The sequence below is a fragment of the Manis pentadactyla genome, chromosome 11, assembly GCF_030020395.1.
Source record: "Manis pentadactyla isolate mManPen7 chromosome 11, mManPen7.hap1, whole genome shotgun sequence".
Taxonomy (NCBI): domain Eukaryota; kingdom Metazoa; phylum Chordata; class Mammalia; order Pholidota; family Manidae; genus Manis; species Manis pentadactyla.
Genome location: NC_080029.1, coordinates 12395112 through 12411256, shown reverse-complemented (window position 1 = coordinate 12411256; position 16145 = coordinate 12395112). Strand labels below are relative to the sequence as shown.

Below are 16145 nucleotides of genomic sequence, written 5' to 3'. Positions count from 1 at the left end.
CACAATTATGATAAAAGCCATAAAGGAAAATTATACATTAAAGTAGGATTTAGCATTGCCTAAGATGTAAAAAAAAGACTTCTCTGAGGAACAGACATTTAAGCTATCACCTAAAAAAACAACAGGATGTAGCAAAGGTAAGAGTAGAGGAAAACTATACCACAGAGATGAAACGTGTAGGATACTGAGAAAGCTAGGTGCGTACTGCCTTCTAAGAACTGAAAACAGATCAGTGGGAATAGTTCACGATGAGGCTGGAATGGAAGGCAGAGCTCAGATCACGCAGGGCCCTGTAGACCATGTTAAGAATTTTGGACTTGACACCACGAGCAATGGGAGCTAAGGAGTGACACTCATATTCCTGCTTTAAAAATATGAAACTTTGGCTGGTGGGTAGAGAAGGGACTAAAAGGGAAGGAGGAGGCAGAAAGACCAATTACGGGGAGAGTATAGCACTACAGTGATGTCTGACTAGGTGGTTATGGCAAAGATGCAGAAGTGGGTCTTGAATTCAAGATTACTCAGGATGCATGTTTCTGGATAGGGTGACTGATGAAGAGAGATGAGAAAGGAGTTCCAAAGTGATGCCTAAGTTTCTGGGATGACCAACCAGGCGGGTGATCATTCCTTTTACTTAAATGGGGAACCATGGAGGCCAGATATATGGTAGGAATGGGAAATCAAACTTTTGGTTTGGGATCTGTTCAAGAAAAGATGACCTTAACTAAATGATAGTGGAGCTCAATTAGCAAGACTTAGGTAGAGATAAATTTGGCAGCTTTTAGCCGATAGCATTTGAAGCCATGGGAATGGATGAGATTGCCCAGAGAGATAACATAGGGTGAGAAGAGAAGATAGTCTATGACTGAGTCCTCAAGAACTCTCAATTTTAAAGTGGAATGAAGATGAGCCATCAGAGAAGAAAAGGCTAGAAACATAATAAGACACAGTACAGTACAATGATGTGAAAGCTAAAGGAAAACGTGGTTTCAAGAAGGTGGGAGAGATCTACTGCTAAGAAAGTTGATGAATAATAAAGAAAAAAAATAGCTGAAAATCATTTAAGGCTTCAGCATGAGGTCCAGAAGAGTGGTGGGATGGAAGACTGAAAAGAGTAGGCTAAGAAGAAAACAATTCAGAAATTATAAAGAGGAGACCAAATAAAACAAAATCTAGAATGGGTTGAGAGGTCTATCTAGAAATCTTGTGAAAGAAGGAAGTAGACTGCAAAGAGGTCTGAAACATAGGTGACCTAATGGACGCTATGCTGAGAAACTAATTATCCCATTCATTGAGATAATTACACTTAAATTCTTAGTAATTACTCAGCAATTTGTTGGGACTCTTTCCTATCAGTTAATAACACCTACAGACCAAGCAGAAATGAGGGCTATGTTTAGGAATGAATAGCCCAAGGGGAGAAGTAAAGGGAGGAAAGAATAAACACTGGTGAGGATGAAAACAGCTGCTGGGATTCTTCACCAGGCACAAGCAGACTCATTCATAGGAGCATGCCTCAGGGGGGACCCCAGAGACCTGGGAAGACGTACATACACCAGGAGCATGCTGCATTTTCGTGCTTTGTATCATGTTTCCATAGGTTTCTTCATCAATACAGAAAACCCCAAAATTATGTCTGTTGGGCTCTTCCATTGGACACATCACCATCTTGTTTTGAGACAGTCATGCATGCTCCAAGGAGATAGGAAGAATACAGTAGCGAAGGAGAGCTTCAAGGAATAGGAGACAATAGGCATAACAAATGGAATGAGACCCCTGACAAAGAAGAGAGACAAGATTCAGAATTCACTAGAAAGGACTAACTTAATGGAAGATGGATATGGGTTAAAAAGTAAGGTTGTGGTGAGAAGCTGAAGGAACATGAACTCTTCTAAAGTCTTTTTAAATCTTAAATCTGTATCTCAAAACGGATGTGGTGCTTCATATGCACCTACTTTCCATAATTCTTTGCTCAACTCAGTGTTTCAGCCCAAACTTCATTTGAAATTTATTTTTTGAACAAGAATTATAGCTGATGCATCAAGAGAACACCAGGTGTCTGTCATAGCTAATTTTATGTGTCAGCCTGATCAGCCAGTGTGCCTAGATTACATTTTGTTTCTTGATGTGTCTGTAACAGTGTTTCTGGACAAGATTAGCATTTTCATCAGTGGACTCAGTAAATTGCTCTCCCGAATGTGGGTGGGCATCCTTCGATCTGTTGAGAGCCTAAATAGAACAAAAGGCAGAGGGAGGAAGAATTACCTTTTTTTTCCTGCTTCACTGCTCAGCTGGGACATAATCTCATCTTCTGCCCTCAGACTAGGATTTACACCACTGGTTTCTTTGGTTCTCTGACCTTCAGATTTAGACTGAGTTATACTAACTTTCCTGGGTCTCCAGTAGGCATGGCAGATTGTGAGATTTCTCAGCTTCCATAAACACATGAGCCAATTCCATATAATTGAAAAAGAAATACACATAGATACAGATGTATCATCTCCTATTGGTTCTGTTTCTCAGGAAAACCCTAAACAGCATTCTCGAAACTATTGTAGATACAGGTATTTTCTCTGGTACTTCTCTAAAATATCCTCCCTAACACCAGAAGGAAATGTATATCTTTGAAATACCCATTACTACCACAATATAAAAAGTTGAAAGTTATTGCAAATTTCTAAAAGCCTTCATAAGTGAGCAATTATTTGATTAAACAATGGAAACAATTGCTGGGACATACAGTTTCAGTACATTAGTATCAGAGAAATTCATATATTGTATTTAAGCAGAAGTTCAGTTTGGGTTATTTTCAGACCAGTTACATATGTTCAAAATCCCATTGGTTCCATATAGCACAGAGAAGAGAAGTAGTGACTCTAGAGCATCTTACTACACTGATGGACAGTGACTGCAATGGGGAGTGCAGGGTACTTGATAAGATAGGTGAATGTAGTAACCACAACATTGCTCATGTGAAACCTTCATAAGATTGTATATCAATGATACCTTAATAAAAAAAAATCCCACTGGTTCCTTTTAAAGTCTGATGAGAACTGAAACTGATACACTTCAGTGATACCTTTTCTAGGAGTTCTGCTAAAAAAATTATTGAAAACCAAATTAAAGCTGAATAGTGATATTATATTTTGACATGGAGCTACTTAACTGTACTAATCTTAAAGTTTATAAATACACTGTTAGGGATTAGTACTGTGCAAATTATCAGCGATCAACGTGAGTCCTTCCATGACTTTCTTTGGTCACCCACCATCATTTTTGTTCCTTTCTTTGTTGTAAGTGGGTAAAGGTCAAGAAATACCTAAGCAACTACAAAGAGAAGTGGTTTTTGCATAGCATCTCTTTTTTATTTTTTATTTCCGACGTCTTATGTGTGTCAAGAATGTGATTCTTTTTATATTTCCACTTAAAGCATTAAAGAAACAGCCAGAATACCATGTTTTCAGTGCCTCTTCACCTGAAAAAAGCTTAAGTAATCTCTAAGATATTTGGGATCTTAGTTGTGTCAATACTTCTCTACCGGAAAGGTCTTCTACATGAAAAGACTTTCTTTTTATTGTTTTATTTACCTAAGAGTCTAAGACACACAAGAAATCAGGAAGTCACAGCCTTCCCTCAAGTTACACATTATACACACACTGTAAAAATACTGAAATTAAATAACTAAAAGTTAAATACATGACTACATATAGTAAATTTAGGAATTAAAAGCAAACACAAAAAACTGCTCAAATAAAATCTTAAATTTTTTTACAACAATAAAGTCTGTTATTTATTATCTAAAAGCCAATACATTTACTTTTTTGGGGGCTATAAAAATAGTTGCATTTCAAGAGGATTTTTAGGGCAGTGAAACTGCTCTGTATGATATTATAATGGTGGATACATGTCATGGTTTTGTCAAAACTCACAGAATGCACAACACCAGGCATGAATCCTAAACTATGGACGTAGGGTAATAATGATATGTCAATGTAGGTTCATCAGGTTTAACAAAGAACCACTTTGGTGCAAGATGTTGACAGGGAGGCTGTGCGCATGTGCAGGTAGGAAGTATACACAAACCTTCTGTGCCTTCCTCTTAGTTTTGCTGTGAACCTAAAACTGCTCTAAAATAGACTTTAATTTTTACAGCAGTTTTAGGTATTTAAAATCTTATTAAATTTCTTTTTGTATAGTTGCTGTTTGTCTCAAAAAATTCAAAATACTGCCAAAGTGATTTCTCTTAAAAGCCCATAGGAGTACTGACCAATAAGCCATTTTTCACAAATCTAAAAAAAATTATTTCAAAATGCACAATGTCAGAGAGAACCAGAATACACCACTGGTATAACAATAAATTCTAGGCAGCGGAATCAAAGTCTGTGTAAAGTTATGTATAGTTTGTAGCTTGAGGAACTGATAACTAGGAAAAGGGCAATTAAATGTTTATTTGGAAAAACCTTAATGAAATACACAGAACATAAGATCTGAACAAAGAGGGCATGTTTAAGCTATAGCAAAGTATACTTCTAGCCTAAAATATCACCATCTATCTCTTGACATGTGTGAGACAAGGTAAGAAAGAAAAACGTAAGGCCATGAACATACAGAACTTGGTCTACTCATTATCAAAAAATAAGTCAGATTTTCCAAGATCAGGGTTGGCACTGTTTCTCTTAACAGCTGTTCTTTCGGCCATGGTTTGTATGGTCAACTAAACTGAAATTATCCTGACATACTGAGTTCTAATGATTACCTGTGAGAAACTGCAATAGCAATTATTTGCTATACAGTGTTATCATATATGATCATTTGAAAAACATGGGAAAATACTCTAATATTGTGGATTACAGAACAAGTAATTCGTATTTAAAAAACTAAAAACAAGGGATTGTATAAAATACTGAATTCGTTATTTAAGCTCACTTAATTCTGCTAATTAGGATGGGCTATATGGATGATAGTCTTATTTCAACTCCAATTAAAACAAAGAGTAAAGTATTTGAAGGAGGAAAATTTATCAGTATATGTGTATACTGGTTTTCCAAATAAACTTCAACCTCTGTTATTTTTGTTTATTCTTGCCAAAATGTAGTGTTCTACATCTGAAGTTTCTTGGAGATAAATAGCTTACAAAGTAGCAATGGGATGCCTTATGGGCAAGAAATTATCAACACAGGACAAACTTTCCCTAAAAACAGAGGAGCTGAAGTGGTTCTGCTCAGTTTTGCTTTCTAAGAGAAAACATGTAGCAAGAGCTAAATAGTGGAGTCAAGATCTAATCAGTAATGATTAGCACTGAAATAGTGGTAGAGTCTTCTAAATGCCCAATAGTACTAACAGAGCCATGACATACTAGATTTTGAAAAACAAAAAAAAACCCCATAAACATAGTATTAGCAACAACTACCTATGGTTTACATTCTCATTGATTTTATAATTTATTTAGTTGCCCTAGTCATACCACCTTTTATTTTATTGTCTATTTTGGCACAGTTTTAAAACATTTCCTTTATTTTGGATATCTGATATAATTTATTCTATATTTGTTATAATTTTCTAAAAGATCCATTTATACTACAATTATAGCCTCCATAAATGAACTGACAAATGATTTGTCTCTTCTCATTGGTAGCAAATAGAAATTTTAAGTCTTCTAAAAGAGTATCAAGTTCTTCACCCTATTAATGTGTGAAGTCTTCAATATGGATTTAATTTGTGCCACTTGATAACAACTTTTTCTGGATTTGTAACTGTCTCTTTCCACTGGTTTGCTGCTTCAGTGTTATTACTCTCTTCGCTTATCCAAATCTGTAAAGGAACAATACATCATTTAACATAACACAATGAATGGTAACTGAGTTCAAACAGTTAATTACCCTTATTCATGAAAGACAACTGGAAGTTTGGTTTACACATATGCAATTAAACATCTTTTCATTTTTCTAAAACATTGTTTGATTTCTCTGTCTGAAACTTAAATGTTAAAACATTTAACCTAGTCACTCTGAAGACTATTTTATATGACATAACTCAATTTAAAAATTCAATGTGAGATATTGCAGTATCATTTCCCCCCAAGAGTTATTAATATCCTTTCTTATTCAATAAAAAATCTAGGAGCTCAACTTGTAATTGGTCCTGATCACTTTAAAACATTTTGTAAAGATTAACTGAGACTAATTTAATCATTTAAATTAGATTGGTAAGGAATGTGAATTTTTAAGCAGCTTTTACATTAAATAAAACTGTGATTTTTAATTTGTAAACTGTAATTTGTAATTTTAAATCTAATAGTCATTCTTGACCCCTAGTAAATAATTTCACAGTACTATCACTTATGTAACTTTAGATAATAGATGTGTATGAACTTGGAAAACTATCTAGTGTTATGCAAATATAAGATGTCATGATGGTTAGATGTGGAGGCCAGATGGACAAGGAATCCAGAACCTGAATTCTCACCTCAGCTCTGGCACTAACAAATGGCAATAGCAAAAGTTATTGTGGAACTAACTTCTCTGAGACTCAGTTCTAATTATTTTAAATAAAGAAATTGGAGCAGATCACTGGTTTTCAAACAAAATTTTTCCCCTTAATTTCTTGGTCTGAAGAACTTTTCCTTCAAATAAAATCTTATAAACAAATCCAATACATAAAACAGATTAACATCAAAGTACTCCAGTTGATACAGGAATAGGAGACCTTGATTCCACCACTTGGCTATGTCATCACTGATGGCTCCTCAGGCTACCAGAGAAGCCACAGGGAACAGATGACCAGCAAGAACCTTTCCAGAACTATTCTTAACTAGAATCCCAACCAAGAGAATGAAATCGTCGAAAAAGTTACCCTGAAAATCATGTTATGTAAATCTCCTATTCCACTCACATATGAGTTGAAGCTTGATGATACAAAAAAACTTTAATTGAATTCACTTCATAGTCCTAATGGCTATGAAAAGTATGCTAGTTATATGAATTCTCGATTTCAAACTCTTTTCCAAATAAGAGTAAATGAAAAACAAAACTATGTTTTTTACAAATATTTTAGGAAAAATATTATGAAGTGAGCCATAGTTAACATCAATCCTTGAAAATTCACATACAACTTGATGATTTCACATAAATTGCTAATAACATCTAATGTTAATGCTAATAACATCTTAATATTAACAAAGAAATATCACAACCACTGTTAAACTTGATGTTGTTTAGGAATTCAAATCTGACATAATTCAGCTGATAGCATAGAGTTAAATTTTAAATAGAACATGAAACAATAGAGTTGGATATCTGCAGCCTTAAGAAACTTGATTTAAACACTTAGTGTTACCTCCTTCACAAGGAACAAGTCAGCAGTACTGAAAAATTTATCTTCCTTACAGTTCTAAAGTTGAAAAGCTCAGAAAAGACTTATTTTAAATTAAGAAGCTTGATTATTCGGACATTCCAACTATTTCAATTAAAGCAAAGGTCTGACAAGATTTGATTTTTTTGTGGTAACACTGGATTTTAATTTATGATGTTGAAGAATTTTACTCTATTCAACTTCAGTTTTATCCTTTATTTCCTTTGTTAACCAACTGCTTAAATATATAGGAAAGTACAATGAAAGAATTCAAGATAAAAACTCCCTACTAACCTGCCCCACAAAGTGTCGTCTTCTTACAGAGCTTCGACTATAAAGCTTAATGAGAAAAAGAATTTCTTTTTCATTCTGTATAAGTGGAAAAATCATAGTCTCTCCCCACTTCACTCTTCCATTGGAGGCCTTCAGTAAACGTGTCTTTTTTTTGTAAATCAACTCTCCTGAGCTAAACATTGCCACCTTCACAAAAAAACCTAAAAAATAATAAATTTTGATATATAAAATTTCATTTAAAATACCACATAAAGACATATATGTACATATTATATTCACTGTAAAAATATAAATAAGCTGCTTGTAAAAATCTGATGAGCTATTCTCATAACAGAAAACAACTCTAGTAAACTACAATTTCTATCAAACTTCACAAATAACTACTGTAACCTCAAATTTAATCTTCCTCTAATCTGAATGCCATCAAAGACTGGAACTGTAGGCATAAATAACAATCAGCAGCAAAGGAACACACACTGAAAAGGATTACACAAGAGGTGCCAACTCTTTGGACAGCTGGAGGAATTTATTTCTCAATTTTAACATGGGTAAAATTCTTTGCTTAGACTCCAGAAGTTATACACATGTCCAGCTAGAGAAAATCTATTCTTTAAATAAATTTGAGATATAGTGCTTCCAGTGATAGCAGAATAGCTTGTACAAACTAACCTTCCCACATATAACAATTATAACTCTGGGAAAAATATAAAAAACAACTGTTCAAACACTAAATAAAGATTGGCCAAAAGCTGGAAGGACCTGTAGGAAAGTCAACGCTTTAAAGATGGGAACTGCATTGGGTAAATTCAAATTTACAGAGCTCTTCATCTAAGCATACACCGTAGTCTGACACAGTACCTACAGCTCAAGCAAAAAGGGCAGTTTGACTAACCTGAGCAGCCCTGGGAGAGAACCGGGGTTGCCAGAGCAGCAAGAAAGTGAGGAGGGAACTTCCAAAAAGGGGGGAGCATCAAAGTGAGGATGAGAATGACCATTAGATTTACAAAATGGAGATCACTGGTAATTCTGTTAATAAGTTTTGATTAAAGGAAGACACCTGTTAATGTAATAAATTGCATCTGTAAACGTTGTCCTTGTTTCTTAGAATTAACCCTATGTAGTCCTGGTAACTTACTCTTTTGATGCCACGTTGAACTTTATTTGCTCAGTTTTTTTTTCTGCATTTTTTAAATTGAAGTATCATTGATATATAATCTTACACTGATTTCAAATATACATCACAGTAGTTCAACAGTTAGCCGTATTATTAAATCCTCACCCCCACTACTGAAGTTACTATCTGTCAACATAGGAAGATGTTACAGAATCAATGGCTATATTCTTCATGCATTATTACTATCCCCATGCCCAATCTACATTATCACTGAGATTTTTGTGCCCCTTTATCTCCCTCACCCTTCAAACCACCCACCTCAACCCCTCCCTGATGGTAACCACCAGTCACTTCTCAGTGTATATGAGTCACTGTTATTTTGTTCATTTTGTTTTGCTTGTATTTATATTCCACAAATAAGTGAAATCATATGGTATTTGTCTTTCTCTGCATGGCTTGTTTCACTTAGTTCAATACCTTCTATATCCTTCCATGTTGCTGCAAATGGCAGGATTTCTTTTATTATGGCTGAGGAATATTCCGTTGTGTATATGTACATTGTCTTTACCCATTCACCTATTGCTGGACACTTAGGCTGCTTCCATATCTCGGTTATTGTAAATAATATGGTGATAAACATAGGGGTGCATACATCTTTTTGAATTAGGAACTTTGTTTCTTTGGGGTAAATTCCTAGAAGTGGAATTTACTGGATCATATGTTTCTATTTTTAGTTTTTTGAGGAACCCCAAATACTGCGTTCCACAGTGGCTGTACCAATTTACATTCCCACCAACAATGTAGGACTGTTCCCACTTTTCCACAACCTCACGAACACTTGCTATTTCTTGTCTTTTGGATAGTGGCCATCCTAACTGGTGTGAGGTGGTGTCTCACTGTGGTTTTGATTTGCATTTCCCTGAGGATTAGCAATATGGACACATCTTTTCATGTGCCTGTTGGCCACCTGTATTTCTTCTTTGGAGAAATGTCTGTTCAGGCCCTCTGCCCATTTTTTAATCATGTTATTTGTTTTTCTGGTGTTGAGGTGTATGAGTTATTTATATACTTTAGATGTTAACCCCTTATTAGATAAATCATTTATGAATATATTCTCCAATACTGTGGGTCACCTTTTTGTTCTTCTAATAGTGTCCTTTGCTGTAGAGACGGTTTTTAGTTTGATGAAGTTCCACTTGTTCATTTTTTATTTTGTTTACTTTGCCTGAGATGTGTCCAGGAAAAAAATGGCTCATGCTTATGTTCAAGAGATTTTTACCTATGTTTTCTTCTAAGGGTTTATGGTTGCATGACTTACATTCAGGTCATTGGTCCATTTTGAGTTTACTTTCATGTATGGAGTTAGACTGTAATCCAGTTTATTCTCTTGCATGTAGCTGTTCAGTTTTCCCAACACCAGTTACTGTAGAAGCTGTCTTTTCTGTGCTGTATATTCATGGCTACTTTACCATATATTAATTGCCCATATATGCATAGGTTATATCTGGGGTCTCGACTCTGTTCCATTGTTCTATGGGTCTGTTCTTGTGCCAGTACCACACTGCTTTGATTACTGTAGTTTTGTAGTAGAGCCTGAAGTCAGGAAACGTAATCCCCCCATCTTTGTTCTTTCTCAGGATTGCTTTGGCTGTATAGGGTCTTCTGTGGTTCCATATGAATTTTAGAACGATTTGTTCTAGTTTATTGAAAAATGCTATCGGTATTTTGATAGGGATTGCACTGAATCTGTAAATTGCTTTGGGCATTAAGGCTATTTTGACATTAATTCTTCCTATCCACAAGCATGGGACAGATTTTCATTTATTGGTGTCTTCTTTAATTTTTCTGATGAATGTCTTTGTTTTCAGAGTGAAGGTCTCTCATCTCCTTGGTTTAATCCTAGGTATTTTATTCTTTTTGATACAGCTGTGAATGGAATTGTTATCTTGATTTCTCTTTCTGCTGGTACATTGTTAGTATGTAGGAATGCAACAGATTTCTGTGTATTAATTTTGTATCCTGCAACTTTGCTGAATTCAGTTACTAGTCCTAACAGTTTTTTTGGTGGAATCTTTAGGGTTTTCTATGTGTAATATGTCATCTGTAAATGACAGTTTAACTTCTTCATTACCAATCTGGATGCATCTGTCTTGTCTGCTGTGGCTAGGACCTCCAGTACTATGTTGAAGAAAAGTGGTGACAGCAGACATCCTTGTCTTGTTCCTGATTTTAGAGGAAGTTTTCAGCCTTTCACCACTGAGTACGTTAGGGGTGGCTTGTTATATATGACCATTATTATGTTGAGGTAAGCACCCTCTACACCCATTTTGTTGAGAGTTTTTATCATGAATGGATGTTGAATTTTGTCAAATGCTTTTTTTATTTTGTATGATTATTCTACAATTACATGAGGAACATTATGTTTACTAGACTCCCCCATCACCAGGTCCCCCGCACAAACCCCATTACAGTCACTGTCCATCAGCATTGTAAGATGCAGTAGATTCACTAGTTGTCTTCTCTGTGTTGTACAGCCCTCCCTGTGCCCCAATCCCACATTACAGATGCTAATCATAGTGCCCCCTCTCTTTTTTATTCTGCCCCTTACCCTCCCTTCCCACCCATCCTCCCCAATCCCTTCCCCTTTAATAACTGTTAGTCCATTCTTGGGTTCTGTGAGTCTGCTGCTGTTTTGCCCCTTCAGTTTTTTTCTCTGTTCTTATACTCCACAGATGAGTGAAATCATTTGATACTTGTCTTTCTCTGCCTGGCTTATTTCACTGAGCATAATACCCTCTAGCACCATCTATGTTGTGGCAAATGGTGGGATTTGTTTTCTTCTTATGGCTGAATAATATTCCATTGTGTATATGTACCACATCTTCTTTATCCATTCATCTACTGATGGATACTTAGGTTGCTTCCATTTCTTGGCTTTTGTAAATAGTGCTGCGATAAACATAGGGGTGCATACGTCTTTTTCAAACTGGGCTGCTGCATCCTTAGGGTAAATTCCTAGGAGTGGAATTTCTGGGTCAAATGGTATTTCTATTTTGAGATTTTGAGTTTGTTGACGAACCTCCATACTGTTTTCCACAATGGTTGAACTAATAATTTACATTCCCACCAGCAATACAGGAGGGTTCCCCTTTCTCAGCAACTTCGCCAACATTTATTATTGTTTGTCTTTTGGATGGTGGCGATCCTTACTGGTGTGAGGTGATATCTCATTGTGGTTTTAATTTGCATTTCTCTGATGACTAGTGATGTGGAGCATGTTTTCATGTGTCTATTGGCCATTTGAATTTCTTATCTGGAGAACAGTCTGTCCAGCTCCTCTGACCATTTTTTAATTGGATTATTTGCTTTTTGTTTGTTGAGGTGGGTGAGCTCTTTACCTATTTGGGATGTCAATCCTTTATCGGATCTGTCATTTATGAATATATTCTCCCATACTGTAGGATGCCTTTTTGTTCTACTGGTGGTGTCCTTTGCTGTACAGAAGCTTTTCAGCTTGATATAGTCCCACTTGTTCATTTCTGCTTTTGTTTTCTTTGCCCGGGGGAGATATGTTCATGAAGAAGTTGCTCATGTTTATGTCCAGGAGATTTTTGGCTATGTTTTTTCCTAAGAGTTTCATGGTTTCATGACTTAAATTCAAGTCTTTAATCCATTTCGAATTTACTTTTGTGTATGGGGTTAGGCAATGATCCAGTTTCATTCTCTTACATGTAGCTGTCCAGTTTTGCCAACACCAGTTGTTGAAGAGGCTGTCATTTCCCCACTGTATGTTCATGGGTCCTTTATCATATATTAAATGACATATATGTTTGGGTTAATGTCCAGTTTCTATTCTGTTCCACTAGTCTGTGGCTCTGTTCTTCTGCCAGTACCAAACTGTCTTAATTACTGTGGCTTTGCAGTAGAGCTTGAAGTTGGGAAGTGAGATCCCCCCCTGCTTTATTCTTTCTTCTCAGGATTGCTTTGGCTATTTGGGGTCTTTTGTGGTTCTACATGAATTTTACGACTATTTGTTCCAGTTGGTTGAAGAATACTGTCAGTATTTTGATAGGTATTGCATTGAATCTGAAGATTGCTTTAGGCAGGATGACCATTTTGACAATATTAATTCTTCCTAGCCAAGAGCATGGGATGAGTTTCCATTTGTTAGTGTCCTCTTTAATTTCTCTTAAGAGTGTCTTGTAGTTTTCAGGGTATAGGTCTTTCACTTCCTAGGTTAGCTTTATTCCTAAGTATTTTACTCTTTTTGATGAAATTGTGAATGGGATTGTTTTCCTGATTTCTCTTTCTGCTAGTTCATTGTTAGTGTATAGGAAAGCAACACATTTCTGTGTGTTAATTTTGTATCCTGCAACTTTACTGAATTCCAATATTTGTTCTAGTAGTTTTGGAGTGGAGTCTTTAGGGTTTTTTATGTACAATATCATGCCATCTGCAAATAAGGACAGTATGACTTATTCTTTACCAATCTGGATGCCTGTATTTCTTTGTGTTGTCTGATTGCCGTGGCTAGGACCTCCAGTACTATGTTGAATAACAGTGGGGAGAGTGGGCATCCCTGTCTTGGTCCCGATCTTAGAGGAAAAGCTTTCAGCTTCTCGCTGTTAAGTATGATATTGGCTGTGGGTTTGTCATATATGGCCTTTATTATGTTGAGGTACTTGCCCTCTATACCCATTTTGTGAGAGTTTTTATCATGAATGGATGTTGAATTTTGTTGAATGCTTTTCAGCGTCTATGGAGATTATCATGTGATTTTTGTCCTTCTTTTTGTTGTTGTAGTGGATAATGTTGATGGATTTTCGAATTCTGTACCATCCTTGCATCCCTGAGATGAATGCCACTTGATCATGGTGTATGATCTTCTTGATGTATATTTTAATTTGGTTTGCTAATATTTTGTTGAGTGTTTTTGCATCTATGTTCATCAGGGATATTGGTCTGTAATTTTTCTTTTCTGGTGGAGTCTTTGCCTGGTATTGGTATTAGAGTGATGCTGGCTTCATAGAATGAGTTTGGAAGTATTCCCGCCTCTTCTATTTTTAGGAAAACTTTAAGGAGAATGGGTATTATGTCTTATCTATATGTCTGATAAAATTCAGCAATGAATTCATCTGGCCCGGTCGTTTTGTCCTTGAGTAGTTTTTTGATTACCAATTCAATCTCGTTGCTAGTAAACGGTCTGTTTAGATTTTTCTGTTTCTTCCTTGGTTAGCCTTGGAAGGTTGTATTTTTCTAGAAAGTTTTCCCTTCTTCTAGGTTTTCCAGCTTGTTAGCATATAGATTTTCATAGTATTCTCTAATAATTCTTTGTATTTCTGTGGGGCCTGTCGTGATTTTTCCTTTCTCATTTGTGATTCTGTTGATGCATGTAGATTCTCTTTTTCTCTTAATAAGTCTGGCTAGGGGTTTATCTATTTTGTTTATTTTCTCAAAGAACAAGCTCTTGGTTTCATTGATTTTTTTTCTATTTTTTTTTTCTTCTCAATTTTATTTATCTATTACCTGATCTTTATTATGTCCCTCCTTCTGCTGACTTTGGGCCTCATTTGTTCTTCTTTTTCCAATTTCAATAATTGTGACTTTAGACTATTCATTTGGGATTGTTCTTCCTTCTTTAAATATGCCTGAATTGCTGTATACTTTCCTCTTAGAACTGCCTTTGCTGTGTCCTGCAGAAGTTGGGGCTTTGTGCTGTTGTTTTCATTTGTCTCCATATATTGCTTGATCTCTATTTTAATTTGGTCGTTGATCCACTGATTATTTAGGAGCATGATGTTAAGCCTCCATGTCTTTGTGAGCCTTTTTTGTTTTCTTTGTACAATTTATTTCTAGTTTTATCCCTTTGTGGTCTGAGAAGTTGGTTGGTAGAATTTCAATCTTTTTTAATTTACTGAGGCTCTTTTTGTGGCCTAGTATGTGGTCTATTCTGGAGAATGTTCCATGTGCACTTGAGAAGAATGTGTATCCTGCTGCTTTTGGGTGTAGAGTTCTATAGATGTCTATTAGGTCCATCTGTTCTAGTGTGTTGTTCAGTGCATCTGTGTCCTTACTTATTTTCTGTCTGGTGGATCTGTCCTTTGGAGTGAGTGGTGTGTTGAAGTCTCCTAAAATGAATGCATTGCATTCTATTTCCTCCTTTAGTTCTGTTAGCATTTGTTTCACATATGTTGGTGCTCCTGTATTGGGTGCATATATATTTATAATGGTTATATCCTCTTGTTGGACTGAGCCCTTTATAATTATGTAACGTCCTTGTCTCGTTACTTTCTTTGTTTTGAAGTCTATTTTGTCTGATACAACTACCGCAACACCTGCTTTTTTCTCCCTGTTGTTTGCATGAAATATCTTTTTCCATCCCTTGACTGTTAAGTCTGTGTATGTCTTTGGGTTTGAGGTGAGTCTCTTGTAAGCAGCATAGAGATGGGTCTTCCTTTTTTATCCATTCTATTACTCTGTGTCTTTTGATTGGTGCATTCAGTCCATTTACATTTAGGGTGATTATTGAAAGATATGTACTTACTGCCATTGCAGGCTTTAGGTTCATGGTTACCAAAGGTTCAAGAGTAGCTTCTTTACTATCTAACTGTCTAACTTAACTCACTTATTAAGTCATTATAAACACAGTCTGATGATTCTTTATTTCTCTCCCTTCTTATTCCTCCTCCTCCATTCTTTATATGTTAGGTGTTTTATTCCATACTCTTTTGTGTTTCCTTTGACTGCTTTTGTGAGTAGTTGACTTTATTTTTTTGCCTTTAGTTAGTATTTGGTTGGTCCGCTTTCTTTGCTGTGATTTTATTTTCTCTGGTGATATCTATTTAGCCTTAGAAGTGCTTCCATCTAGAGCATTCCCTCTAAAATACCCTGTAGAGGTGTTTTGTGGGAGGCAAATTCCCTTAACTTTTGCTTATCTGGGAATTGTTTAATCCCTCCTTCATATTTAAATGATAATCGTGCTGGATACAGTATCCTTGGTTCAAGGCCCCTCTGTTTCATTGCATTAAATGTATCATGTCATTCTCTTCAGGCCTGTAAGGTTTCTGTTGAGAAGTCTGATGATAGACTGATGGGTTTTCCTTTGTAGGTGACTTTTTTTCTCTCTCTAGCTGCCTTTAATACTCTGTCCTTGTCCTTGATCTTTGCCATTTTAATTATTATGTGTCTTGTTGTTGTCCTCCTTGGTCCCTTCTGTTGGGAGTTCTGTGGGCTTCCGTGGTCTGAGAGACTATTTCCTCCCCCAATTTCGGGAAGTTTTCAGCAATTATTTCTTTAAATACACTTTCTATCCCTTTTTCTCTCTCTTCTTCTTCTGGTACCCCTATAATGTGGACATTGTTCTGTTTAGATTTGTCACACAGTTCTC

General features: G+C 35.9%; 1 protein-coding gene across 6 annotated transcripts in view; it reads right to left on the bottom strand.

Annotated features, from left to right (window-relative positions):
- Positions 1-950: 950 nt before the first annotated feature.
- TC2N (tandem C2 domains, nuclear) overlaps positions 951-16145 on the bottom strand; it is a 63923-nt gene continuing 48728 nt past the window's right edge. For 5 of the 6 annotated variants that reach the window (XM_036882272.2, XM_036882269.2, XM_036882270.2 and 2 more), the window contains exons 11-12: positions 7645-7844; positions 951-5811 (exon numbers count right to left, since the gene is read on the bottom strand). In XM_036882272.2, the coding sequence (XP_036738167.1) occupies positions 5701-5811; positions 7645-7844 (311 nt within the window). In that variant the 3' untranslated portion in view covers positions 951-5700. Of the gene's footprint in view, positions 5812-7644; positions 7845-16145 lie in introns of those variants that run through there. The other variant, XM_057488206.1, reaches the window with a different exon arrangement.